General features: G+C 55.3%; 1 protein-coding gene across 2 annotated transcripts; it reads right to left on the bottom strand.

The window, feature by feature from the left end:
• Positions 1 to 1,790: 1,790 nt before the first annotated feature.
• On the bottom strand, positions 1,791 to 25,202 carry RHCG (Rh family C glycoprotein). 2 transcript variants are annotated; one of them, XM_043554695.1, is made up of 11 exons: positions 24,953 to 25,202; positions 16,920 to 17,106; positions 14,559 to 14,709; positions 10,594 to 10,741; positions 9,625 to 9,791; positions 7,650 to 7,787; positions 7,327 to 7,463; positions 6,889 to 7,013; positions 6,593 to 6,666; positions 3,037 to 3,129; positions 1,791 to 2,235 (listed from the first exon to the last, which is right to left on the bottom strand). In XM_043554695.1, the coding sequence occupies exons 1-10, from the start codon at positions 25,137 to 25,139 to the stop codon at positions 3,061 to 3,063; spliced, it is 1,383 nt and encodes a 460-aa protein (XP_043410630.1). In that variant the 5' UTR covers positions 25,140 to 25,202; the 3' UTR covers positions 1,791 to 2,235; positions 3,037 to 3,060. The 2 variants fall into 2 exon arrangements, with proteins under 2 accessions (XP_043410630.1, XP_043410631.1); XM_043554696.1 differs by having other exon boundaries at positions 3,048 to 3,129.
• Positions 25,203 to 25,257: the final 55 nt, after the last annotated feature.

Genomic DNA, 25,257 nt, shown 5'->3' with positions numbered 1-25,257 from the left:
GGCTCTGGGCACACAATTAGCATCAATACATGGCTGCTGTTATCATTTGTGAGTCAAGACCGAGGGAAACCTAGGGTTGCAAACACAGACGGGGCAACAGTCTCTGGGAACCCCCACAGCCCTGCTGGAAACGCCGGGTTCTGCAGTGCAGGGCCGGGGGTGGGGGGTTGGTTCTAGGACAAGCCTCGAAGTCAGTCGCCAACCTTTTATAAGACCTCGTCCTGATCACGTGACGCAGAGCTAGTTTGGGCAACTAGGGGGCGTAGACACAGGTGTCTCCCTCTCTGGAGCCTGGGCAGGGGCGTCCAGGGCAGCCTCCACAGGCCTGAAGCGACCTCCCGACCCCTGCCCTCAATGCCCTTGCTGCACGGTCCCCGGGACCCAGGTCAGGTAAACGGGCGGGGAGGGGGGGCGGGAAGGGGCCCGCCCCAGAGCCTCAAAGCCTGGTGCTCGGTGGGGCGTCACGCCGTTCGCGGACCGCCCGCGGGACCCTCGGGGCAGGCTTTGGGACGGTCTCCCCGGCCCTCGCCCCGCCCAGGCGCTGGTGGGCGTGCCGCTGGGCTGGGCGGCGCGGCCGGGGGCGGGCGGCTGCGGCCGGGCTCAGCGCAAATCAAAGCCGCCGCTCCCCTCCTCGCCACGCCGCACCCCTGCCGCGCCGCCGCGCACCTCCTCCTTTGTCACAATGTTTTTCAATCCGGTGAAGCAAACTGTCCAATTAGAGCCGGGGCCTCCAGCTTCCATCTTTGCCGACGTTTAATTAACATGCTCCTCTTGGCAGCTGCTGACAAGTTCCAGAAACAGGTTGTAAAGGGTTTTTGTCTTTACCCAGCATGGAAAATGAGGGGTGTTACATCGCGGGAACATGAATAGGTTGCATTTCAGCTCCCCCCCCCACCTCCTCTGGCACGGAGAATGAAGGCCTGAGTGTGTATGTATGTGTGAATTGTGAGGGGGGCGGGGAGGGCGGATTTGGAGGCAGGAGAGACCTTCTCCTCCCTCTCCCCTCACCCCTTCCTCCCTGGAGTCTTTGCTCCACAAAGGATCTGGATTCTGCTGCTTACTCTCCAGCTGGCACGCTTTTGCCTCACATCTCTTTTAGCCACACCAAACCTCGCTATGTTGATCTCTGGGTGTCTGCCCAGGCTGTCCCCGTGCCATCCTTCCGGTAAACTCCTATTCAGCCTCCAAAACCCTGCTCAGGTCACCCGCTCTGGGAGGCCACCTGGCCATGGAATGGCTGTCAAGAGTTCAGGGTGGATCCCGGGTGTCAGGTCGGTCCTCAGCTAGACTGTGAGGCCCCTAAGGGTGGGAAGTGTGTGTTACTCAGCCCAGGGTGGTGGCTGGCCACAAGAAGGGGTGAGATCCAAACTGTGGAGTCTAGGCTGTCTTGGCAGGGAGCCAGAGGAAAGGGTTGGGGTAGGGGGATTGGCCCAAAGGAGCCCTCCTCCCTTATTCTCCCACCCTGCCTGAGTGCCCTTGAAACGGAGCAGGGTCACACGGAGGGCACGGTGGGCATGGCAGTTTTCATGGTCGGTGAGTTTCTGGGGTGGTTGATGTAAACTAAGGACGGGCCTTGGGGAAAGACCCCAGCCCCAAAGCTGAGCCTGGCAGGGGGCCCCAAGCGGGAGCAGCCTCCGGCACCCCGGATTCTTCCTCTTCGGCCCAGGATGATTTCCCTTGCATTGTGGGTGGCAGCTTGGTATGGAGGGTCAGGACAGGGGCGGGAGGCCAGGTCTTTGGGGTCCTTTTGTCCTTCAAACTGGCCCCGTTTGGAGCATTCACACCCATTCTACAAAGAACACCAGGAACGTTTATTCACGGAGGCTGCCATCTGCATGGCACAGAGAGGTCTGGGCGGCCCAGGGAGCAAGGGAGGTGCCGGCGGAGGGGCAGGCAGGGAGCGGAAGACCCCAGAAGTTGGGCTGGCGGCTAAGTTGTCTCCTAGGATGGCTCGTGCCCACTCCCGGCTGCCAGCCCCACTCCTGCCTGCTGTTCTCAGGATGTGGCCACCAAGACCCCTGGAGGCAGGCCTCCTGCAGCCAGAACCTGGCTTGGATGCCCACTTTGTCTATAGCTCTCCCGTCTCCATTCTCAGGCAGGCCTCCTGGGATGAAGGAGAAAGAAGTGGAGGGCGGCCTGGGCCAGGCCAGCAGGTGGGGTGCTGCTTGCCTTGCTCCTGTGTTCTCAGCTTGGTCAGCACCGCTCTTTTGGGAGGGCCGGGGCAGTCTGTGGAGCCTGCAGGGAGAGAGCCAAGAGCAGCGGGCCACTGTGGGGTCCTGCCGTAGCCCCTCGGGCGCCTTTGCCTTTTCCGGACAGGGTGGGCATTAGAGGCAAGTGGTCACATCACTCAGCCTTGTGCCCCAGACGCAGCTCTTTCCAAGCTCTGGGCTCCAAGGGGATCCAAGAGCGCTAATGAGCACAGGGGTAATGACTTGCTAAGACCCCAGTTTGTCCACTTGCACTCTGTGGCCTTGGAGAACCTGAACTTTTCTGAGCCTTAATTTTCTCATTTATTGGAAAAGAGGGAAGTAGTTGCACCTGTCGGGTAGAGCTCTCTGTGGAGGGTTAGATGCAAAAGGCACGAGGAAGGGCTTGGTGCGTTCCACACGGGGGCAAGGAGACTGTGAGCTGATGGGAAGAAGAGAGGAGACAGAGAAGGAAGGTACAACTAGCCCGAGGTGGTTGACTGAATAGAGCCAGGCCTGTCGGTCCTGCTTTTATAAATGAGGAAATTGAGGCTCTGGCTCTGGGTGAAGGGATCCTCAAAGTCACAGCCAGTAAGCAGCAAAGCCAAGTGTGCACCCAGGTCACCTTCTATATATTCCTTCCAGTTCAGAGTGCCTTCCATACATCTCCGTGCCTGTCCAGCTTGCAAGGAGTCTGAGTGCCACCAACCCTCACGTGCCCGCTCCAATCCAGGCAGGAGGGGTGGAAGCTCACATCCGCCTTTCTTGATGCTCTCTTTTTGCCCCTTTGCTGGTGTCACCCAGTTCCCAGAGCTGGGCACCCACCGGGAGACCCTGCCCAGGCTCTCACCTGCTTCTCACCTGCCCTGGGAGTTTAAGGTTCCGCGGGCTTGAGGGTGGAGTCCTCAGGATGTAAGACAGTGCTCTTCAGCTCCTCAGGCATCTGCAGAGACAGGAGGGCAGTTCCAAGGGCCCTGCCCTAGGCCAGGCAGGTGTCCCCGGTAGAACTAGCACAGCCCGGGCAAGTCAGGAGCAGCGTATGGTGTGTGGCGGGCGCCACCTTGTGATCACTGTGCAGATTGCATGCCAGGGAGCAGGGCAGTCCTTCACACAGGTGTCCTGCCCCCTACATCAGGCTAGCCACTGTCCAGGGTGCTGGGGCACTGCAAGCATGAGACAGAGTCCTTGCCCCCCCAGAGCAGTGGGAAGGCGTTCAAGTGACAGGCACAGTGACAATATGAGCTGCAAATGCACATGAGAGGCTGATAGCCCAGTCAGGGGCGGGGGATTCTGGTTGTGCTGAACCCACTTTTGATAGATGAGCAGGAGTAATGTGCCAGGGAGAGGCAGCATGGCAAGCTCCCTGAATAGCAGACAGGTCCAAAAGGGGGGTGAGGTGAGATGTGGGGGGGGGGGGGGGGAGGGGGGAGCAGAAATGGATTGGTAGGTGGAGTGGGAGTGGGGTGGATCAGTGTTGCCTCGGCTTCAAGTCTTAGCTTTGATCTCAAAGATTGCCTCATCTGGGGCGCCTGGGTGGCTCCGTTGGTTGAGCGTCCAACTCTCGATTTTGGCTCAGGGTATGATCTCACGGTTGCATAGATTCAAGCCCTGCATCGGGCTCTGCACTAGCAGCACGGAGCCTGCTTGGGATTCTCTGTCTTCCTCGCTCTCTGCCCTTTCCCCACTCCCGCTGTCTCTGTCTCTCTCAGAATAAATAAATAAACTTAAAAAGATTGCCTCAGCTAAGGTCCTGGGGAACAGCTGTGTCCCCTCATCCTCTGGAAAGGCACCTCATCTCCTAGGTAAACCATCCAGAGGCCAGGGGCTGAGGGGACGGCCTGATGGTGGCTTACTTCCACTGACACAGAATTACAGTCCTCAAAACGGAGCACTGCTGAAAGGTATACAGCAGAGAGAAGGTGTGAACTTAGAATACATTGTAAAGATCAAAACAGAACCAAGAGTGAACTTCTATATGTGGGAATTGATAACATCTTTTAGTTTATTTCATTGGTGTTAAATCTGTGTGATTTCTAATTGTGGTGTCTAAAATAGTTTAAATTCTGACTTTAAAAATGGGATGAAAATAATTATGCTGCTAAAAAAAGGAAGTTTAGGGGCGCCTGGGTGGCGCAGTCGGTTAAGCGTCCGACTTCAGCCAGGTCACGATCTCGCGGTCCGCGAGTTCGAGCCCCGCGTCGGGCTCTGGGCTGACGGCTCAGAGCCTGGAGCCTGATTCCGATTCTGTGTCTCCCTCTCTCTCTGCCCCTCCCCTGTTCATGCTCTGTCTCTCTCTGTCTCAAAAATAAATAAACGTTAAAAAAAAATTAAAAAAAAAAAGGAAGTTTATTAAGAATGTAATGACAGAATACTTCTTATAAAAAGAAAGAGCAGGATCTCAAATTGGGCATACAATCTCCACTGTGTAAAAAAAAACTGGGGCACCTGGGTGGCTCGGTCGGTTAAGCATCCGACTTAGGCTCAGGTCATGATCTCATGGCTCGTGAGTTTGAGCCCCACATCAGGCTCTGTGCTAACAGCCTTGAGTCTGGAGCCTGCTTCAGATTCTGTGTCTCCCTCTCTCTCTGCCCCTCCCCTGCTCACACACACACTCTCTCTCTTTCTCTCTCAAAAATAAATAAACATTAAAAAATCTGCGAGGATTAAAAAAAAAAAAAAAAAAAAGACTGGAGGGAAATATGCCCAAAACATTAACAGTACTTGAATTAGGGTGATAGGATTTCTTTCTATTTTTCTCTATTTCCAGATTTCCTTTAATGGGCTTCTATTCATTTTATAATTTAAAAAAATAATTTAAAGAGAATGAATTCAAAAGCATTATTAGCTATGTACATGAAATTGGCTTCTAATGGATATCAGTTGAAATTACCCAGAAAACTTCTGGTGTGGTTAAAAATACAGAGCCAAGGGGCACCTGGGTGGCTCAGGCGGTTAAGCATCTGACTCTTGATTTCAGCTCAGGCCATGATCTCACGGTTTGTGGGTTTGATCTCACTGTGGGTTTGGCAGGGTAGAGCCCACTTGGGATTCTCTGTCTCCCCCTCTCTATCTGCCCTCCCCCCCTCCCTCTCTCTCTCCCCCATCTCAAAGAAAATAAACAACCATTTAAAAAATAAAATAAAAATACAGAGCCACATGAAAGGCGGTGATGGGCAGGCCCTTGTCACAGGGGCCACAGACACAGGTTAGGTCCTGCCCCCTGTCATGAGGGGAAGTGTGGGTGGCTGTCATCCTCCACCATCTAACGAAGGTAATTGCCTTCAACAATGATTGGTCGGGAGGGAGGCCTCCCTGAAGTCACTGAAAACCCAAATCACGGCATCTTTTTAAAGAAATGGAGTCGCGTGACATCCTAATACCTTCAGCTTGCAGAGCACCGTTTCTCCAGTTGGGTCTCTGTACTGATACTGGAATGTCACAGAACTCAGTTTCTGGACCAGACTCAGCTGGAAAGTTGAGGCCCTCCTGAATAGGCCCTCCTGAATTACACGCATAGGCCCTCCTGAATTACAATCCTGGGCAGGTGCCTGGGAAGCTGCATTTTTACAAGGTCTCCAGGTGGATCTTATGGAGACTGAAGTGGACCACACATAGTGGTTCTTAACCCGGGTTATATATTGGATTCACCTGGGGAAGTTTAAAAAAAAAAACAAAAAAAACGGGGCGCCTGGGTGGCTCAGTCGGTTAAGCGTCCGACTTCGGCTCAGGTCACGATATCGCGGTCCGTGAGTTCGAGCTCCGCGTCGGGCTCTGTGCTGACTGCTCAGAGCCTGGAGCCTGTTTCAGATTCTGCGTCTCCCTCTCTCTCTGACCCTCCCCCGTTCATGCTCTGTCTCTCTCTGTCTCAAAAATAAATAAACGTTAAAAAAATTAAAAAAAATAAAAAAACCAAAAACTCCTAATGTCCAGGCCCTACCCCCAAACCAATGAACTCGGAGCCTCGTGGGGCTTGGAGAACCTTTAAAGCTCCCTGGGTGATTCCAATGCGAACAGAAGGGTCGTGGTTCTCAGAGGCGGGTGTGCGTTTCATCAGAATCACGGGGGAGGGCTTGTTGAAACACAGTGCTGAGCCTCACCCCTGAATTTTGGATTCAGGAGGACTGGGTACGATTCAAGAAATTTGTATTCCTAACCAGTTCCCAGGTGCTGCTGCCTCTGGGGAGCACAGGGGGCCATACTTTAGGAATTACTGCTCTAGAATAAAGCCTTCAGCCCGCCCCCGCCCCAGGAGACACAGTCTCCCGTTGGAGGAGTAAGGTGACGCGGGGCTCTGTCCCTCACCTTCAGCTTCTGGCTCCTCAGGACCCAGCCCAGCTGACGTGAGTAGGGTCTGTGGAGAAGGGCAGAACCCCCTTCGGGTAGGAGAACAAGTTTCTGGAACTCACCTCCCAGTAGACTGAATCCTCAAAGCAGTTCTCATCAGCAGGTTGTCCCCAGAATGGCAACTTCAAAATGACCCCTAAAGAAAGTTAGGGGTCACAGGAGGTCAGGAACCACTTCCTCTCTGCCTACCCAGCCCTTTCCCACAGATGGGAAACTCCCCCCCACCCCCAACCCAACCCAATCCCACAGCCACAAGCGCACAGGATTCCTGGGTCCTCCGGGCTGACCTCTGGTACGTGCTGGTGGGTCCCCCACCCGCAGCGGCCCCACCTTCTCTGGCCCAGACGCTCCCACTCACCCACGATGATGCCGCCCACCAGGGCTATGGCCAGGGACACGAAGAGACCAGCAGCCTGAAACTTGCCCTGCATGCTCGAGTCCCAGGAAGTCTTGAAACCATCAAAGCCAAAGAAATTGGCAAGCCTCGAGTGGAGACAGAGAGCAGGTCAGGGCTCCACAGAGAGGCCAAGGAAGCACTTGCTGTCGCCCCGCAAATGTGAATGGGCACCAAGGCTCAGTAAACCCTGGCCTGAGCCTCCCCATGTGCACTGGACAGATCAGATGGTCTCTAAGACTCCTGAGGAAGGACAGAGGTTCGGGAGAGAGGCCCATAGACGGTTGTTCAGATTAGGGAAGGCTAGGGGTAGAGATACAACGTTGGACCCCAGAACAGCAGGAAGGAGGAATGGAGAAAGAAGGAGGGAGCCCGGGCTCCATGCACCTCCTCCATACTTACCCTTTTATTCCATACACCTTAGCATTGGCGCAGGATGCTGTCACTGCACCCACAATGGCGCCTATGATGCCCGGGAGGCCGTGCAGGTTGTGAATGCCACACGTGTCCTGGATCCGCAGCCGTGACTCCAGGAATGGCTGGAGAGGTGAGAAGGGTGTTGCTCGGGCCCTTAGCCGTGGCAGGGGTGTGGGGAGGCCAGGATTCCAGAGGCCCCAAATACCCAGAGACCCAGCCCCCTCCAGCCCCCAGACCTCCCCACCCCTGCCAGTTAGAAACACAGACCCCGGGGTTCCCAGCCCTCTGCCCTGGCCGGGGGCCCTCACCGTCAGGTACACAAAACCCAGGGTGGAGACAATGCCGCAGATGAAGCCGACGATGAGGGAGCCGTATGGCATGAGCATCATTTCGGCAGCGGTGCCCACGGCCACCCCTCCCGCAAGCGTGGCGTTCTGGATGTGCACCTGGGTAGGGAGGGCCAGAGCTCAGTCCTCTCCCGGAGCCTGCACCCCCACGCTCTGGCTCCGGGAGGCAAGGGTGACTCACAGTGCGTCTCAGCCAGCCAGGAGCCCGCAGAGGGCCCCGGGCCTAGCGCCTGTGTTCTCTGCACCAGCAGCCTGGGCACTGTGCGTGGGCACAAATCATGTGTCCCTGCCGGTGAGACCTACTGGCATGTCTGCATGTCCCCTGTGAACCTGTGTGCGCAGGTTTGCATGTCTGATGGTCTCCCCGTGACGTACGCCGACATCAGGCCTGTTCGTGCGCAAACCCCCGAGCCAGAATCCGTGGGCCTACGACGGCTCCAGGCCTACCCGCACCGGGTACTGCGTTGCCGGCTGCGGGGATGGTTTCAGTCCGTCTCTACAACAAGCCCAGGAGGTAAGGACAGTTATCTTTTGATGCTTGTGCAGAGGAGGGAGTTGAGGTGCAGGGAGGTGATGTGGCTTGTTAAAGACCACACGGCTAGCAGGAGGCAGAAAGGTAAGTTGATCCGGGTCTGTGTGGAGCCAGAGCCCCTGACCTTGACCTCATTCCGTGCCCTTGCCTGCGTGGGGGTGTTGGGAGCACACAGCTGTGCCCACATCCCTGTGTCTGATTCTCTTCCCTCTGATGTGTGAGTCCCTACCTCTCTGTGTGGCGGCTGTCCAGTGTACCCAGGGGCCATGGCAGTGTCCCAGCACACATATACCCGTGTCAAGAAGCTAGCGTCAGACTATGAGATAGAGAGGTGGTCTTCTTTTTATAGAAGAATCTACCACCATCTATGGGCTTTGGCCCCTCCCCACTAATGACAGAACAATCTGTCCCAGGGAAGCGACAGGAAGGACACTGGGAAACCATATCCCCCCACCAACCTCCTAGGGGTGTGGACAAGCATCAAAGGGGTTTCCTTTCTGAGCGTATGGGATGATGCAGGTGGAGGTTGCTTTAAGAAGGCTCAGGCTCCTGGGTAGCTCAGTCGGTTAAGCATCTGACTCTTTTTTTTTTTTTAAATGTTTATTTTTGAGACAGAGACAGAGCATGAACGGGGGAGGGTCAGAGAGAGGGAGACACAGAATCTGAAACAGGCTCCGAGCCATCAGCACAGAGCCCAACGCGGGGCTCGAACTCACGGACTGCGAGATCATGACCTGAGCCGAAGTCGGACGCTTAACCGACTGAGCCACCCAGGTGCCCCAAGCATCTGACTCTTGATCTCAGCTCAGGTTATGATCTCATGATTCATGAGCTCGAGCCCCACATCGGGCTCTGTGCTGACAGTGCAGAGCTTGCTTGGGATTCCGTCTCTCTCCCTCTCTCTCTGTGCCCCTCCCCCACTTATGCACTCGCGTTCTCTCTCTCTCTCTCTCTCCCTCTCTCCCCCCCCCACCCCAATCTCAAACTTAAAAAAAAAAGAAGAGAGAGAGACTGAGGGCCAGTGTTTGGAAGATCAGAAGCCTGGTAGAGGGAGGTGCCCCTGGCAACCCTACGGGGCAGGTCTGATGGGGTGCTCAGCCCAGAACAGCTGTCGGCACCCCAGGCTGCGGGAGAGGAGAGTGAGGGGGAGGAGCTGCTCAGAGATCAACAATCTCTGAGAATCTGGTTCTGGGCTATGCCAAAACCCAGCTATGTAATCCGAACAAATCATTTGTCCCCAAGCCTCAGTTTCTTCCTCTGCAGGGTCGGTGTGATAATCCTGAGGCTGCGAGCCTCAAGGAGTTGTTGGAAGGGCGTGGTGATCAGTGCCCACCAGGCACAGGCGGTCAGAGCCGCACCTCCCCCCTCCCCGGGCTCCCCACGCTCCCCGCCCCCCTGGCTCACCATGTCCAGCTTGCCCTTCTTGTGCAAGGCGCTGGACAGTGCCACCGAGGTGAGCACGCAGGCTGCCAAGGAGCAGTAGGTGTTGATGGCAGCTCGGTGCTGGGCGTCTCCGTGTTTGGACACGGCTGAGTTGAAGCTGGGCCAGTACATCCACAGGAAGAGGGTGCCTAGCCAGACCAGACAGGGCCGGTGGGCCCGGGAGAAGAGGTGTTAGATGGGCCCAACAGAACTTAGGCAGACCTCCTGCCCTTTTTAGTTCCAGAGACCTCAGATGAGTCCCGTGCCCCAGCAGCTTCCCACCCTACAGCCTTACTCATGCTGGGGGCTCTTCCTACGACATCCTCCCTGCCTTTCTTACTTCCTGATTCTGCTCCAGGAAGTGTAGCCTGACCCTGTAACTGGGCTAAATGCCTCCCACCTTGTTCCCACAGCACCATGAGGGAGAATCTTTCCCCCCACTGTTGGGAGATTATCTGGTAATGATCTGGTAATAATCCCTTGAAGGCAGGGCTGGGTTTTAGGAGACCAGCGTGGGTGATTGATATGTGTTCTCTGGAATGAATGGACACAGGAAGTAGGAATTCACACTTTGCCCTGACCCAGGGGATGGAGTCACCATTTCCACTTTGTCTGCCTTAGGGCATCCTAGGGAAAACAGGATGAGTGACCAACTTCTTCCAGCCCCGTGGGAAAAAGGGACCATCATCTGGGATCCTGGAGATGTCTACAGGCAACCCCCTCTGCCCTTTCCCCAGAGGGAACTGGCTCCCACCCTCCAGACCACATGGAGATCAGGCATAGTTACGGGAACCTGAACTCCTCATGGAGACCCTCACCCATTATGGTGGTTCTCACTCCTCATGGTGGTCCTCACCCATCATGGCAGCCCTCAGTCATCATGATGGCCCTTATCCATCATGGCCACCTTCACCCATCATGGTGGCCCTCAGTCCTTATAGCAGCCCTCACCAATCATGGCGAAGAGGTCCGAGTGGTACACAGAGCTCTGCCTCTCCTTGCTCTGATGTAGGCTGGGGCGATAGAGGATCCAGGTCACTGTGAGCCCAAAGTAGGCGCCAAATGTGTGGATGGTCATAGAGCCCCCTGCATCCTTCACCTGGGGTACAGGGATTGGTGAGGCTCTGATACTGTCTCTCCCTCCCACCTGTGAGCACTTTCCTTCCCCACCAAATACACACACACACACACATACACACACAGGTCCATCTGTCTCTGATTCCACAAGCTGTAAGATGGGAGCCCAGGGCCCCCCACAGACCAATCAGTTTGGAAGAGGAGAAAGCAGGGATCCCTGAACCCAGGCTGTGAGCCCATCAGCAAAATGCCAGAATATCCTCACCCAGCAGATGGGACTGTGCCCAGATCGGGAAACCCAGCCTTGGAGAGGACCTTGACCAGTCACCCAGCGGGAAGAGGTGAAGCAGACCTAGAACCTAGGGCACCCCCTAGTTTGTCACCTAGTTGGTCACTAGCTTCTGCCTTATCTTCATTCCTGGGAGCCCTTCCCTTCCCCCTGGGCCCTACCCTCTCCATATGTCTTTCTACGCAGCCACTCCTGGCCCAGCACCACTCGATCTAGACTGCCAGCATCCTGCCTATGACCTCCCAGCTGACCTTACCCTATGACCTCCCAGCTGACCTTCCACCACCCACCCCATCCCCACCCTCCTGTCTCCTGTCTCCCACAGTCAGAGCACGTAGGGAGGTTTCTTCCTCTTCTGTCCCTTCCTGCCCTCCCCCACTCCGTGCCCCTGGATTTCTTTAGGTCTGAAGCTCCTCATTTACAAAGTGGGGGAGAGGGCGGCGACTTAGCAGGGCCGTCTGGAGGGTTAAATCAGACAACTTGTGTAAAGCGCCTGGTGAGCGCCTGGCACTCAACAGGTGCTTCGTGGACTTAGCCTTCCTCCGCGTGCCCCCCTCCCCTCTCTCCAACCTCCTCTTCCTCCCCACTCGGAACCCATGTTGGTGGGGGGGGTGGAGTTCCAATCAGAATCACAGACTTGTTCCTTCACTTTAGATGGGGAAATCCAGCCAGAGAGGTAAGTGTATGGTCCAAGGTCACAGAGCTTAGCGGTGGGGTTGTTGACAGGCCTGGATTTCCTGGTTCCCGGCCTGGTAGGTGCCTCTCCCAGCCATAGGACCTGGGATGAGCCCTCATGACCTCTCCGAGTCTCAGCTTTCTCATCTGTAAAGTGTGGGTAATAATTGTGCCTTTCTCAGCGATGAGGATTGAGATAAGCCACGTGAAGTATTCAGAGCAGGGCTCAGCCAAGGGCAAGTGCTCCTGACATGTGATTGTTGTATTTTAACTTGGCACAGAGACAGGCCTGAAGACTGTCAGGCATTAAAAGAATTTCTGTAGCGGGAGCCCGGGTGGCTCAGGCTGTTAAGCGTCCGACTGTTGATTTGAGCTCCGGTCACGATCTCCCGGTTCGTGAGATCAAGCCCTGAGTCAGGCTCTGTGCTGACAGCCTGGTTGGGATTCTCTCCCTCTCTCCCTCCCCCTCCCCCTCCCCCTCCCCCTCCCCCTCTCTCCCCCCCTCTCCCCTCTCTCAAAGAAAAACAAAAAACCATACACCAAATTTCTGTAGCAGATTAGGGGGATTTTTGAGGGTCTCTCGACTCATGCCCGAGACTGTGGATTCTCACTGTTTCAGATCATGCCCATTGGCCCCACTGCCCACCCCTCGCCTAGCCTTGCTGCTTTCTTTCTCACGCCTCCCACCACACCCAGTCCCTAAGGCCTGTGTATTCCCCTCCTTTTCTATCTGTTGAATCACTTCCTTCTCCTGGTACTACCCCCAGCCCCAGTCCCATTATCTCTTACCACGGCTCCCTGCTCCCAGCCATTGTCCTCACCAGAGCCAAAGTGGCATTTCTATTACGTGTGTCTGGCCGTGCCACTCCCCCATCTGAAACTCTCCATAGCTCCCCACTGCCGTCATGACAAAGTTGCCCTCGTGACTCTTCAACACCATCTCCAGGAGCCTTGATGATTTGTGTCCTGCCCCCCTTCCTCTACCATTACCCCCCCCCCAGCCCTCCCCCAGCACACCCTCCTTCCGCCAGATGGAGCCACCAGAGACCGCTCACTGTGGGCCTCACTCAAGGCCTTTGCACTGTTTCCTCTGCCTCACCCCTTTGCCTGGTTGTTTTCTCCTTGACTTCTAGCTTTGACGTCTCTTCCTCCAGGAAGCCTCCCTGACCTTCCATGCTGGCTCAGGCACCCTCCTTTATGTCACCAAGCCCTTGACCTCACTTCTCATCACACTGCATGGTAACTGTGTACTTCCTGGTTCCCTCACTAGATTGTGAGCTCCTCGGGGTCTGAGTGAGAGTGCCCGGAGCATTGCCTGACATGCAGTCAGACTCGGAGTCTTGGTATTTACTTGGTAAATATTTGTTGAGCACTTATTGGGCATTGAACTAGGTGCTGGGGACACGGATGGTCCAGACAGATAAGGTTTATCAGAGAAGGAGAAATGTTATGAAGAAAATAAACCAGGTCAATGTGAGACACAGTGACTAGGGGTGGGGGAGGGGGGTAAGCTAGAGGGCAACACTGTATAGGGGGGAGAATCTAGGAGGGCCTCTCTGAAGAGGCGATATTCCAGCTGAGACCTCAGTGATGAAAATGACTGGGGGATGAGCATTCCAGGCAAGAGCAAAGGCCCCGAGGGGGAACCAAGCTTGCTGTGTTGAGGAACAGACAGGAGGGTATGGCCAAAGCACAGAAAGATGGGGAGAGAGTAGGTTATAAGCTTGGAGAGAGAGGCTGGGGGCAGAACATGTAGGGCTTTATAACAAATGTGGATTTTATTTGAAGTGAAATTTTAAAAGCTACTGGAGGGTTTTAATCAGGGGAATTGGTCTCATACGCATTACTAACAGGTCTCCATGGCTGCTGGTGGGGGTTGGCCTGTGGTGGTGAGTGGGGCAAAGATGAAGATAAGGAGGTGAGTTAAGAGGTAGAGATATGGCGGCCTGGGTCAGTCTGGTGGCTGAACAAAATGACAAAATGAATGACTGGATGTAGTGTAATGTAAAAACACAAAAGCAAAAAATCTCTACCCCTTTTCAGGGGTGGGGGTGTTCCAGGCAGAGTCCAAATGTAGAGGAGTTGGGGGCTAAGAAATGCATGAAGTCTCTGAATGACCTTCACCCCTGCAAAGGTACCAAGAAGTATCTGAACTAGAGTCAGAGGTCTAAGGTACCCCTTACTTGGTTCATTGAATTGGCCAACTTTAAGGGGCATGATTCCTGCCAGAATCCATGTGACTGTCACTTCTAGAGTTGTGCAGTGCACAACCTATGCAGTGATACATGTCCACCTTGGGTATTTCCCTAAGGCTCCTTCCTTACGTATGTGTAGCCCTCAATACACTGTGTCTTTTTCTTGGGAGACCAATCTGTGAATGTGGTGTGTGTGTGTGTGTGTGTGTGTGTGTGTGTGTAAGAGTATGTTCAGGGGGGTGCCTGGGTGGCTCAGTCGGTTAAATATCTGATTCTTGATTTTGGCTCAGGTCATGATCTCACAGTTCGTGGGACTGAGCCCTGTATCACGCTCTGCAGTGTCAGCTCATGCTGTTCTCTCTCTCTCTCTCTCTGTCTCTCTCTCTCTCAAATAAGTGTTAAAAAAAAAAAGACTGTGTTCAGGAACACCCACTCTTTCCATCCAATATGCAGGAAAGAGAAAGGAGGGAGACAACCAACATGAGGGGCCCCTGCTCTGCCCAGTAAATATCATTACTCTCACTTTAGAGACGAGGAAACTGACATTCAGAAGGTTAAGTGACTTGCCAACATTGAACCGAATCCAGCTGGCATATCTCCCCAGCCCTCCCTTTCTCTATTTCCCTGCTGTCACCCCAAGTGGCCCTTCCATCTCCACCCCCGTTCTGATCCCTGCTCACCTCTAGCAGGCTGAGGAGGATAAACTCATTCACTGAGAAGAGGGTCACTTGGAAGAGGGTCATGATGAGTAGCTGGACAGGGCTGACTTTGCCCAGAACCGCCCCAAAGGCCACACAGACAGAGCCCACGCAGAAGTCCGCATTGATGAGGCTGTGGGGAGATGGGTCAGGGGAGGGGCTGAGGGAGCAGCAAAAAGCTGCGCTCCAAGCCCTGGGTTTGAATCTGGACTTTGGTCATCTATGGATTTGGACTTGTGGCTTAACCTTGCTGAGCCTCCGTTTCATGATGTTGCAAGGGCACATAACATCCTAAAGGTACTCTAAGAATGAGAAAAAATAACAGGTGAAGGGTCCAGCAAGGCAACGGCACATACCAGAGGCCATGCCCTTCCTTCGTGACCCCATCTCAGCACCCCCTCCTTGCAGGCAACTTTGTGGTCAAGGCACCCAAGTCATCTGGCGGCTGTTGTTGAACATGCTGCATATTTGGAGCCGCGCCCTGCCCTCCGTCCTCTACCTGCCCTTCCAGAACCTCTTCTGACTGCCTCCTCTTTCAGGAAGCCTTCCTTGATTCCTCCACCCACATGTGGTCTCTGTCTCCAGACTCTTAGATCTCACTCTAAACACACCTCTTCTGTTAGTTACCAGGGCTCTGCTTGGGTTTGAGCTCTCATGTCCTTACCCGAGAGAGAGGATCTGTGTCCAGGGAAGAGAGAGAGGGCTTCCTGCAGGCCGTAGGGAGCTGGGGGCTGGGTGGAGGGGGCAGGAAGGCCAACAGAGAGAACAGAAGCAGAGAAGCACCTAGGTCCTTCTTAAGTCTGGACCCTGAAAGCCTAGCCGGTCAGCAGAAGGCTGATGGAGAAGCAGACAGCCAGGTAGGTGTCGTGTGGCCAAAGGAGACCCTGGTTCCATCCACGTGCCTCCTAACCCAGGCCTTCCTGGGCCGGGCCAGCGGCAAAGCTGTCCTGGAGTGTGAGGCAGAGTCAGGAGAGTTGTTAATAGGGGTGGGGGTAGGGACAGTAGAGGCTAGACCCGCAAGCCATTCGCAGCCAGAGGAAGTGCCCCTGCCCTACGCTCAGGTGTGTGTGTGTGAGCATCAGGAGGTGAGAAGGAAGAGACCAGCTGACTGTAGGGCCAGGGAGTGGAATGGGGGCCGTTCTGTCAGGTCCCTCCCAAGACAGAGGATGTTCATCGGAGCGTCTGCTTCACTACGAGCCTTGTTCACAGCTGTGTCCCCAGGGCCTCACATAGGGCCCGGCTGAATGAATCATGACAGTTACTAAGTGCCAGGCACAGAAATAGCTGCCTGGTACAGCATATGTCCTCCTGTGCCACACGGGTACTGTTATTAGCCACATCATACAGATGAAACATGGAGGCTTAGAGAGGCCGAGTTATTTGCTGATGTTCCCACAACTGCAGCCAGAAGACCCATCTGACGTTGGGCCTCCAGCTGCCGGGAGATGGAAGTTCGGATGTCACCTCTTAGGAGGGCCCACGGAGTTTTGGGCAGAGCCTGTAGGGGAGCCATGACCCTAGAGTGACAGGTGGGACTCTTCAAGTAGGCACAGGAGCCAGGAGGAGGGTCTAGGGACAACATGAGCATCCAGTCCTGAGCACCAAAAATGGGCTCGAGCTCAGTTGCTGAAAATCAATCCCCTGAAAGCCAATTTGCCAAAACTCAATTTGTCAACTCACCAACTCACCCAATCACTGGTTCACCCAAAACCTGCCAACTCACGAAGTTCATAATAATTCTCTTTGGAGATTTTTAAAACAAAAAATCTCTACTTTTGTTTTTCATTCAGCCATAGCTCTTTGGCTGTGGTGGCCAACGAAATATATTACAGGTGTTTTCATACTTTGGATCTACGGCTTTGGGAGTGAGACTTTCTTGCCAAAGATTTTATACAAAAGACTAATTTCTTGGCTCCGACCATGTTCTATCTAGTCAACTATTTTTCCAGTTTCTCTAAAGTCGTGGATTCATTAACTGGCTTCAGTGAATTAATCATCTTGCAAGTATTTGGCATGTTTTAAGTTTCAGACACCTGGCCTATGATCCCCGGTCGGTGCCCTATATGTGACAGCAGGGGCTTGCACGTTAAACGTGGTTTTATGGCCATTTGCCTCGGAACCCTTTCTGTGGATTTGGCCTTCCCGCGGGCTGACGAATGTTCTTTTGCATTCCCGCCCTCTCGCCCTGTGATCCCCGCCCCCGGGCCAGCCCCTCACCCCGGGCCCCGCCTCCGGGCCCGCCCCCTTTCCCAGGGCCCCGCCCCTCGCCCCGGGGCCCGCCCCCATCCCTGCAGAGCCCGCCCCGGCCCCGCCCCTTGCCCTCCGGGCCCGCCCCGCGCTCACTTCTCCACGCCCAAGCGGATGTAGCCTTCTTTGTAGGAGTGGAACCAGCCCTGCATGAGCAGCGCCCACTGGATGCCAAAGGCCGCCAGCAGGAAATTGAAGCCCACCGAGCTGTAACCGTAGCGCTGCAGGAAGGTCATGAGGAAGCCGAAGCCCACGAAGATCATCACGTGCACGTCCTGGAAGCCTGCGGGGAGAGTGCAGCCGGGGGGCTCGGTCGCTTAGCCGGCCCTAGCCCTGGGTCTGGGCCAGCAAAGCCCCGCGCAGAACCTGTGTCTTCCGGGCCACTGGCCACCCAGTAGCCTTCCAAGCCCCCTCCTTCCATGTCTGCAACCGGATCCTGGGGCCAGGGGCAGTAATGAATGACTTTCCTGTGCATAGAACAGCCGCTAACCACCCCCTCCCCACCCCCGTCTTGTCCTAAGAACCTCTGGAGGGGGCTGGGCTGGGGGGAAACCAGGGTGAGCCTCCCACTTGAGACCACTCGTTCTAAGGCCAAGGAAGGCCTGGGTGTCCCCTCAGGAGATGGCAGCTTCCTTTTTCCATCCACACCCTGGGTGGAGGTGGGCAGCTGGGCATTTGAAATGGGGGCCAGGCTGTGGATTACACCTAGGATCTAGGGTCCAGAACCCAGACTTTCTGCACTCTGCCCCCTCAACTGCATCACTTTAGTACGGAGAAGTTAGTCTCATCTTGACTGGTGAAGCACATGAGTTGATCACTCCCGTGAAGGTCACATCCCACCTCCACCTCCAGCAAGTACCCTTTCCTGAATCACTGAGACCTGAATTTGGACCCGTTTCCTCCATCTGGTAGACAGATGACTCTGGAGAGTCAGGTAACACACTTGGGTCTCAGCACCTTCTGGAATGCTTAGTCACAAATGCTGCAGAGATTAAATGCGGATATGTATGTAAAGTACCTAACAGTGTCGGTCCCATAATAGGTGCTCAAAATGGACAAGAGTCATTATTTATTGTTACTTAGGCATAGGCTAATTCTGAGTTCTGAACCAACTCTTTCATCAGCTCACAGTGTGGTCCTGACAAGCCACTTCCCTTCAGCCTCAGTTTTCTCCATAAAACCAAAGGACGGATTAGAATGATCTTAACTGTCCTTCCAGGGCTAACGTTGCCCGATTCTAGATTGCCAGAAAAGGACAGAAGGGAAGCAAAGATAGTCACAAAAAATAAGATGCTAAAAGGAATTATAGGTGCCACAGGACACAAGAGAAGCCAGACTGAAGGGTTCCTGGTGGCCAAATCGGGCAGTTTGAGCATCAAAATCATTAGGTACTGGAATGAATTAAAACCATGACAACAACAGTAACTCAAAGTCGGACGTAAATGAGATCGTGAGGAGGGCTCTTGCTTGTACCAGAACGCCGAGGGCCAGACGGTTAAATGTAGGATGAGTGATGAAGTCGGAAAATCGTGATTTTCACAGTAAAGGTTCCATCAGTGGGTGCTAAATCCAGGGAGAAATTTTGATGAAGAGCAGAACATTTGCATTGTCTTCAAGAGTCTCCCCATGGACTGCTTACAAGTTACAAGGTAGAAAAAAAAAAAAACCAACCAAACAAAACCCAGTAATTACGAAGTGGAGAAACGGGGCAAGGTCTTCACCGAATGATCAAAATTAACATCGCCGATAAGGGACAGATGGATAGCACACGCCTTCAGATGTGACACCCTGAAGGAGACACATCACCGGTATGGTATTCCAGCCCAGAAGGCATAATCCCATTCTACTCGTGAGGAAGCATCAGACAAACAGAAAATGAGTAACATGCTGTTAGAAACGGGGGGGAGGCTGGAGTCCTGAGCAATATCAACGTCATAAAAGACAAAGAAAGGCCGCAGGAATGTTCTGGGTTAAAAAAGGATAAAGAGAAATAGGTCTACTGCATTCAATACCTAACTCAGGACTGGATCCTGGATTTGCCTGGCGGGGGCAGGGGGGCAGGCAGTGGGGGGGGGGGGCGAGTGGGAGGAGAGCTATAGAGGTTGTTATTGACAAAGTTAGAGACTAATTAGAAAATTAGATTGATAAAATTCGATAGAAACTGAATATGAAGGAATTGCACAATGTACATTTGTGGAATTGATTACTGTGGTTGCAGAGAATACCCCCATTCTCGGGAAACATCCCGGAATCTTTAGGGCGACAGGGCCATGATGTGTCTGACCCACCCTCAGAAGATTCGGACAAGAAAAGAGTGTATGTGTTTGCGTCTCTGTGCAGAGAGGGAGAGAAGAAGCAGGGAGCTGAATCGGAGTTAAAAGTATACAGTGTTCTTTGTGCTGTTTCTGTTTTAGCAACTTTTTATAAATTGAAATTATTCCCAAGTAAAACGTTTAAAAAAAAAGGCGGTGGGGGGGACCTGCAGGCCCCACTGGCCTGCCCCCTTCATTCCTTCCTCATTCCTCCCCCCTCCCCCCACGCGTCAGCTGCACCTGCCTCCGTGTTCCTCAGTCCTACTCCGGGGTCTCTGCCTGTGTCCTTCCCTCCCCCTGGGATGCTGTTCCCACAAAACGGCCAGAATCTCTTCCTGCAGATCTCAACGAAATGTTGCCTCATCACAGAGGCTTTCCAGACCACCCGGTTTGAAGTGGGTTCTCTCCCTCTTCTTTCCTTTCTGGTTCTTATTACAGTTTGCAGAACGGTGTGTTTGTCTAGCCCACTCGACTGTAAACCTCCCGGTAGGTTTTGTTCACTCTGCCGGTCCCCAGTTCCTCTGACCGCGTCTGGGGGGCCCCGCCCCCCGCAGGCCTTCCTGTGGCCCAGGCCACGGCCACAGCCCCCTTGGCTAGCGGCTGAGGGAGGAGGCCCTGCACGCCGCAGGGCAGGCCCGGGGCAGGGGGCGTGCAAGCTGATGTAAGAGAGCGGTGGGTCTCACCCCAGCATGGCGCTCTGAGCTCCTGCCCGGAGACCCGTGCGAATTTGCGCGAACAAACAGCAGCTGGGTGTCGGTTTCACGATGTGTGCAGCTGATTGCGTGTATTATCGCATTTCATGGTTTATCACGTTTCCAACTGTCGTGGGGGAATCTGAGCTAATGCGCGTGAAGCGCCATACGTGGCATTATGGTTATTCTTGGGGAGAACGGATGGGTGGCAGACTGGAGGAGAGGTGTGAAAGAGGGTTCCAGCAGCAGCCGGGGAGGGGAGCTGGCAGGAGGGCAGGGCTTCTGCTGCAAGACACAGGGGATCGGAGGCAGTTGTGGAGTGGGAGGGAGGGGCTGGGTCTGGTGTCCTTGGAGTTGAAGATGACCACGGGGATGTGGGGGTGGCGGGGCGGTGGTGGATCGTGAGGGTCGACAGGGCAGGTGGGAGGAACGGAGACTGGCTGTGCGGGGTGGAGTGGGGATGTGAGACTGGGCAGGCCCGCAGATGGAGATGTGAGTCAGAATGTGGGCACGATGAGGGGGAGACAGAAGCTGAGAACTGGCCTGCCTTTGAGGCTAGCAGACGGGACAGGGAAGGCGCTGGCGGGGGTGGTGGGAGGAATCCCTGGGAAGAGGCAGCGTCACAGAGGGTGGGGGCCTTTTCAGAAGAGGCAGTTTGGTGGCAGAAAGGAACCCTGTGGGCAGGGACAGGGGGTGGGGTATGGGGGGGCCCTCCTGGGGGGTACTGCAATTTCGGGGCTGCCTTCATTCTCCCTGAGGCCCTCCCCTTCTCCGTGCCTCATCCCTGCCTGCCCCCTCTAGCTAGTTCTCTGTCCTCTGTGACTCCTCCCGTGTCCCAACCTCTCTCTTTGACCTTCTCTTTCTTGGTGTCTCTTTCTTCTCCCCCCACCTCAGGCACACGGATGCCACCTTCTCCTCTCCTTGGGCACCTCCGCATTCATTCTCTTGCTCCCTTTCTCTTTATCTCCCAAACTGGTCCTAATTTAGAATCCAGACATAAAACAGTTGAATAGTTTACGTTCCATAAAGTTTGGTGCTAGTTCCTAAAACGCTTTTACCAGTAATGGTTTGAAAGTCCCAATCGTGTGACCTTCAGGAAGGACATAATCCCTCTGATCTGCAGTTTCTTTTTCTGTAAAATGGGGGGGGGAGGGTAATACAGGGGCTCAGGTGGTGTTCACCCCAGAGGTTTACGGTGCACATTTAATGACTTCATCCAATCCTGGGGCACAGGCCTGGCTCTTTAGCAACTGATGGGTAATATCAGCTACAATTTCCCTTTGTCTCCTTCAAGATTGTCCAGGTGTTTTGCACTGAGTTGGCAACTTGCTGTGGGACAGTGGAAGTTGGAGAGATACCTGCCCTTCCCCTCTCTTTCCCCAGCATGGGGTGACGCAAGCAGTCTTGCTGGCCCAGAGTCTGGTCTCTCAGCGGAAGACTCCAGCTGGCGTGCCAGCCACAAGAGCTGCCACAAGGGGGCAGCAGTACCCCACTCTCCCCTTCTCTACCCCCCTCCTAGCTCACTCTCCCTCGCTCCCAGGATGGGTCCCGCCCCCCCTCCCCCTGAGAAGCTGGCCTAGTCCCTGAAATCTCTGAAATCTGAGGCCAGAGTTCCCCTCGCCCTGGGCCTCAGCGGCTTCTTCCGCTCTGCTGCACCAGCACAGAAAGGGTGGTGCCCCGCCTGGTGCAACCTGGGGCCGCCCTTTTCCCATTCACTGTAGGCCAGTCTAGCCCAGACTTTTCTTTGAGACTTCCTGGCCAGTCCCTCACTTGCCCAAGTCTCCGTGCCCACCTCTCCCACGCCTCAGAGCCGACCACAGAACCACCCCATCACTGCACGGTTTCCTGGCAATGGGGCAGAGGCCCGGGAAAGCAGCTGGGCTGCTGGTGGGAGGGCTCAGCTGGTCCCTGCCTGGGTCACGGACCCCACCCCGAGAGTGTTGGGCAAATGTCTACCGTCCACTCCCTGCACCACAAGAGGGACAGAAATGCCCTGCCTGACAGAGCGTGTGAAAAGCACTCGTAAGTGGGGAGAGAACAGAGGAATTTAAATGCTCTAATAGTTGAAATTATTCCTTGGCCAAATCTCTGAACATGTGTCCTGCTCCCCCTTCAGTCTTCCCGGGACGCTTCAGGAACCCAGGCTCTGATGGCTCCGGGGGGCTAACCTCCCCCAGACCCTGCCAACGGCCTCTCGGGCTCCAGAGCACCAGCCCGCGGGGAAGTTTCGTGTTCGGCAGCAGGTGCCTGTAGCGCTGGCCTCCGAGGGCACTGCTGGGGCAAGTCTCCAGCTGGCTCTGTGCCTGCTGCCTGCCGAGGGGCCTGTGTGTGGGGAGCAGCCCTTGGGCCCTCCTGAGCCCCAGCCCGAGCCGGCTGGATCTGGACTCCACTGGAAACCCGAGATGCCCAGCAGGCTCCACTAATCCCCTGGGCCTGAATGAGGCCCATTATGTTGACAGCTTGGAGCCAACAACCCAGAAGGTACCACAAGGGTGTGCCCTCATCCTCTGCCCCTGGGAACTGCCACACTGGGGTCCCACCTGAACCAGGAGGCCACGTGCCCTCTAACTCCGAACCACAGCCACCATGACCCAGTGGACCTGAGAAGGGCTGGGCAGGGGAAAAGGGAAAGGTGAACCTGAAGGAAGGGGAGTGGTCCAGGAGCACGGGCCTGGATGTCCAGGGCTCCTGCCCTGGCCCTCTGGTTTCCTAGTCACCCCCTCTCTGGCCTTAGTCTCCTTGTCTATAACATGGGAGTCCCAACAGCGCCTTCCTGGCAGCGTTGGGGGGGGGGGCAGGTCAAAGGAGAGAACGCACGTCTGGTGGCTTGAGCTGTTGTGACTGGAGTCCGGAGGCCGGCCATCTCTCCCTCTACTCCTCTCCTCTCTGTCACTTCCTGTTGATGGCCAAGGGGAACTAGCAGGAGAAACTCAAGCCCTCCTTGGTGGCTGGGGCTGTCTCATCCCCCTTAGCAGCTTCCCTCCTACCCTTTCACAAACCCTACCGCTGGGCCACTCTGCACCACTCACCTGCTCCTGGCGTACCTGCCCTGCCTCACCCCTCCTCACCATCCCACCACCTTCCAGGAAGCTGTCTCAGATCTCCTCTGCCCAGAGAGCCTGACATCACTGAGGACAAGGCACTGGGGTGCCCTCCATGAGTCTGGGAGCCCTTCGGGGTCAGAAAGCAAGGATGTGCAACTTGTTCATCCACAACGGCCTTGAGTCTTGGTCTGTTGGGACGGTTGTGGTGTACGTCTCTGGTCTGGTGAATTACTATGAGCGCAACCTGTCCACTCCCTCACTCTCAAAAGCGTCACTAGTTGACAAATTACGTGGCCACCCTATGGATAGATGGTTGTTGGGTGAATTGATGACGGTGGGGCATGGAAGGTGGGTGTGGATGGAGTGGGGATAGGAGCTGGGGAGATGTGAGGACCGTAACCCTCTCTGGGGAGGCTCTGGAGCTCCTATTTTAGGGCTTTGAGACCTCCCACTGTCTGGACCCCTCAAGGACCTATGAATGCCCATGGGAGAACTTGTCCCCTGTGCTTTGCTGAAGGGCTGGTTATGGCCGAGAGATAAGCAAGAGCCAGAGTGAAGCAGAACAGGCAAAGGAGGCGCTCAAGCTGTCCTGCCTCTCCGTTTGCCAGATCCGTCCGAGGAGAGTAAAGGTGGGCAGTGAAGAGTGGATTTGGAGTCTTAATTCTAAGGCCACAGCTGTCATGGTCTCTTAACATACAACTCTGAGTGGAGCCCAGTAGAGGCTGTGGTTTCGACCAGCACAGGGCACACTCCTCTTCCATAACCTCCCTTCTGCTAAGCGCCGTATTTCTATTAATGTAACCTGTGACGGCATTCGCTTTCTGGCAGCCATGTAATATGGCCGGCTCCCACTGAGTTGGCACCCCCGCCCCCCACTCTTGTCTTTTTTCATGCAGGCTGTCATCCTCCATGTATGCAGTTATTTATTTGGAGCTAAGTGAAATGTTATTTCTGGAGGCAAAGGCTCCCCTCGCTGAGGGTTTTCAAGCCATGGAGGGAACGCCAGCCGGCCTAGGTGGCTGTTGCGCGTGAGCTTTACGGTTCCCCGCGGAAACTAACAGTCCATGACTCTGTGCACACCAACCGTTGGAATGATTGTCATTGGCTGCTGGTAGATGGTGTCCAAAATCAGAAAACGCAAGGGCATGGGAAGAGCCTTGGGCTGAGGGGTCTGGAGGTTGGGCCAACCTGAGTGACCTTGGACCAGTTCTTCCAGCTCCTGAGTCCTAGGGCATCTGTGTTTTGTCCACCTCCAGTAACTGCTTCATTAGGAAGTGCGGGTTCCATGCCCAGCCCAGCACTGTGCCGGAACTTCCTGTGCCCTGTCTCACCCCAGCTTCACCCCATGCCTGCACGCGAGGTGCTATTATCATCCCCCGCTGGACAGATGTGGCTGGACAGATGTGACAGAGTTTCAGGGAGGTTGATGTTTTCCTAAGGCTTATCCCCCTGGTTAATGGCAGAACCATGAGAGGAGTGAGGTCTGGTGATTCCAAGGGCACGCTCTTAACCCCGGCACTGCAGATGCCAGAGAATGAGGGCTGTTCTTTCTTCCCTTCCAGGCCAGATGAGGGTTAGGTGCCTGGGTCCCATATGCTTCTCCCCATAGCAGGACTGGCAAGTCAGTGAGCCATCCCTGCAGCCTTTGACATCGGACCTACCTCCTTAAGTGGCCAGTACGGGCACAGCTGGACAAGGGAGCCAGGGTCACCCCCTGGTTGGTGACTGAGATGGGACTTGGGTCTTTCAAGGACAAGTAAGGCTCTCTGATGGGGAGGTTGGAGGCCTCTGATGGCACCTGGAGTGAGCTCACCCTGGCGAGCTTTCCCTATCGCTTCAACACAGGGAAGAGTTGGTGCCCATGTGGCCATTTGTCAAGCGTGCCCTCCAGGGGCTGGCAGGTGCCCCGTGGGGAGGCTGCGTGGGGAGGGCCAGCGGGCTGCGGGCAGCTTCTCCTCCTCTAGGGCCCCCGCCCCCTGTTCCCGAGCAGCAGGCTGCACAGGTGCGGCAGGCAGGGCTCTGAGCAGGGTGGGGGACCTGCCCGTCCGCCTCTGCGGGGCCTGCGGGGTGGCCGGACTTACTCGGGTAGCGGTAGTAGAATTCGTTCTCCATGTCGCTGGTGGTGTTCTCATCCCCCTGACTGCCGATCCAGTGGGGGTCGGCATCGAGGTCGTAGCGCACGAACACGCCGAAGAGGACCACCAGGGCCACCTGCAGGAGCAGGCAGGTGACCGGCAGCCGCCAGCGCAGATTGGTGTTCCAGATCATGCTGCAGGGGGCGCCTGGCCGGGAGGGCAGCGGGCAGTTCGGCCGTCGGGAGGCGGAGGGAGAGGCTTATAAGACCCGGGCAGGGGCGGGGCGGCCGCGTGGGGTGGCGGAACAGCTG

This window comes from Prionailurus bengalensis, chromosome B3 (assembly GCF_016509475.1).
Source record: "Prionailurus bengalensis isolate Pbe53 chromosome B3, Fcat_Pben_1.1_paternal_pri, whole genome shotgun sequence".
NCBI classification, from domain to species: domain Eukaryota; kingdom Metazoa; phylum Chordata; class Mammalia; order Carnivora; family Felidae; genus Prionailurus; species Prionailurus bengalensis.
This window is presented reverse-complemented; position numbering and strand designations above follow the sequence as displayed.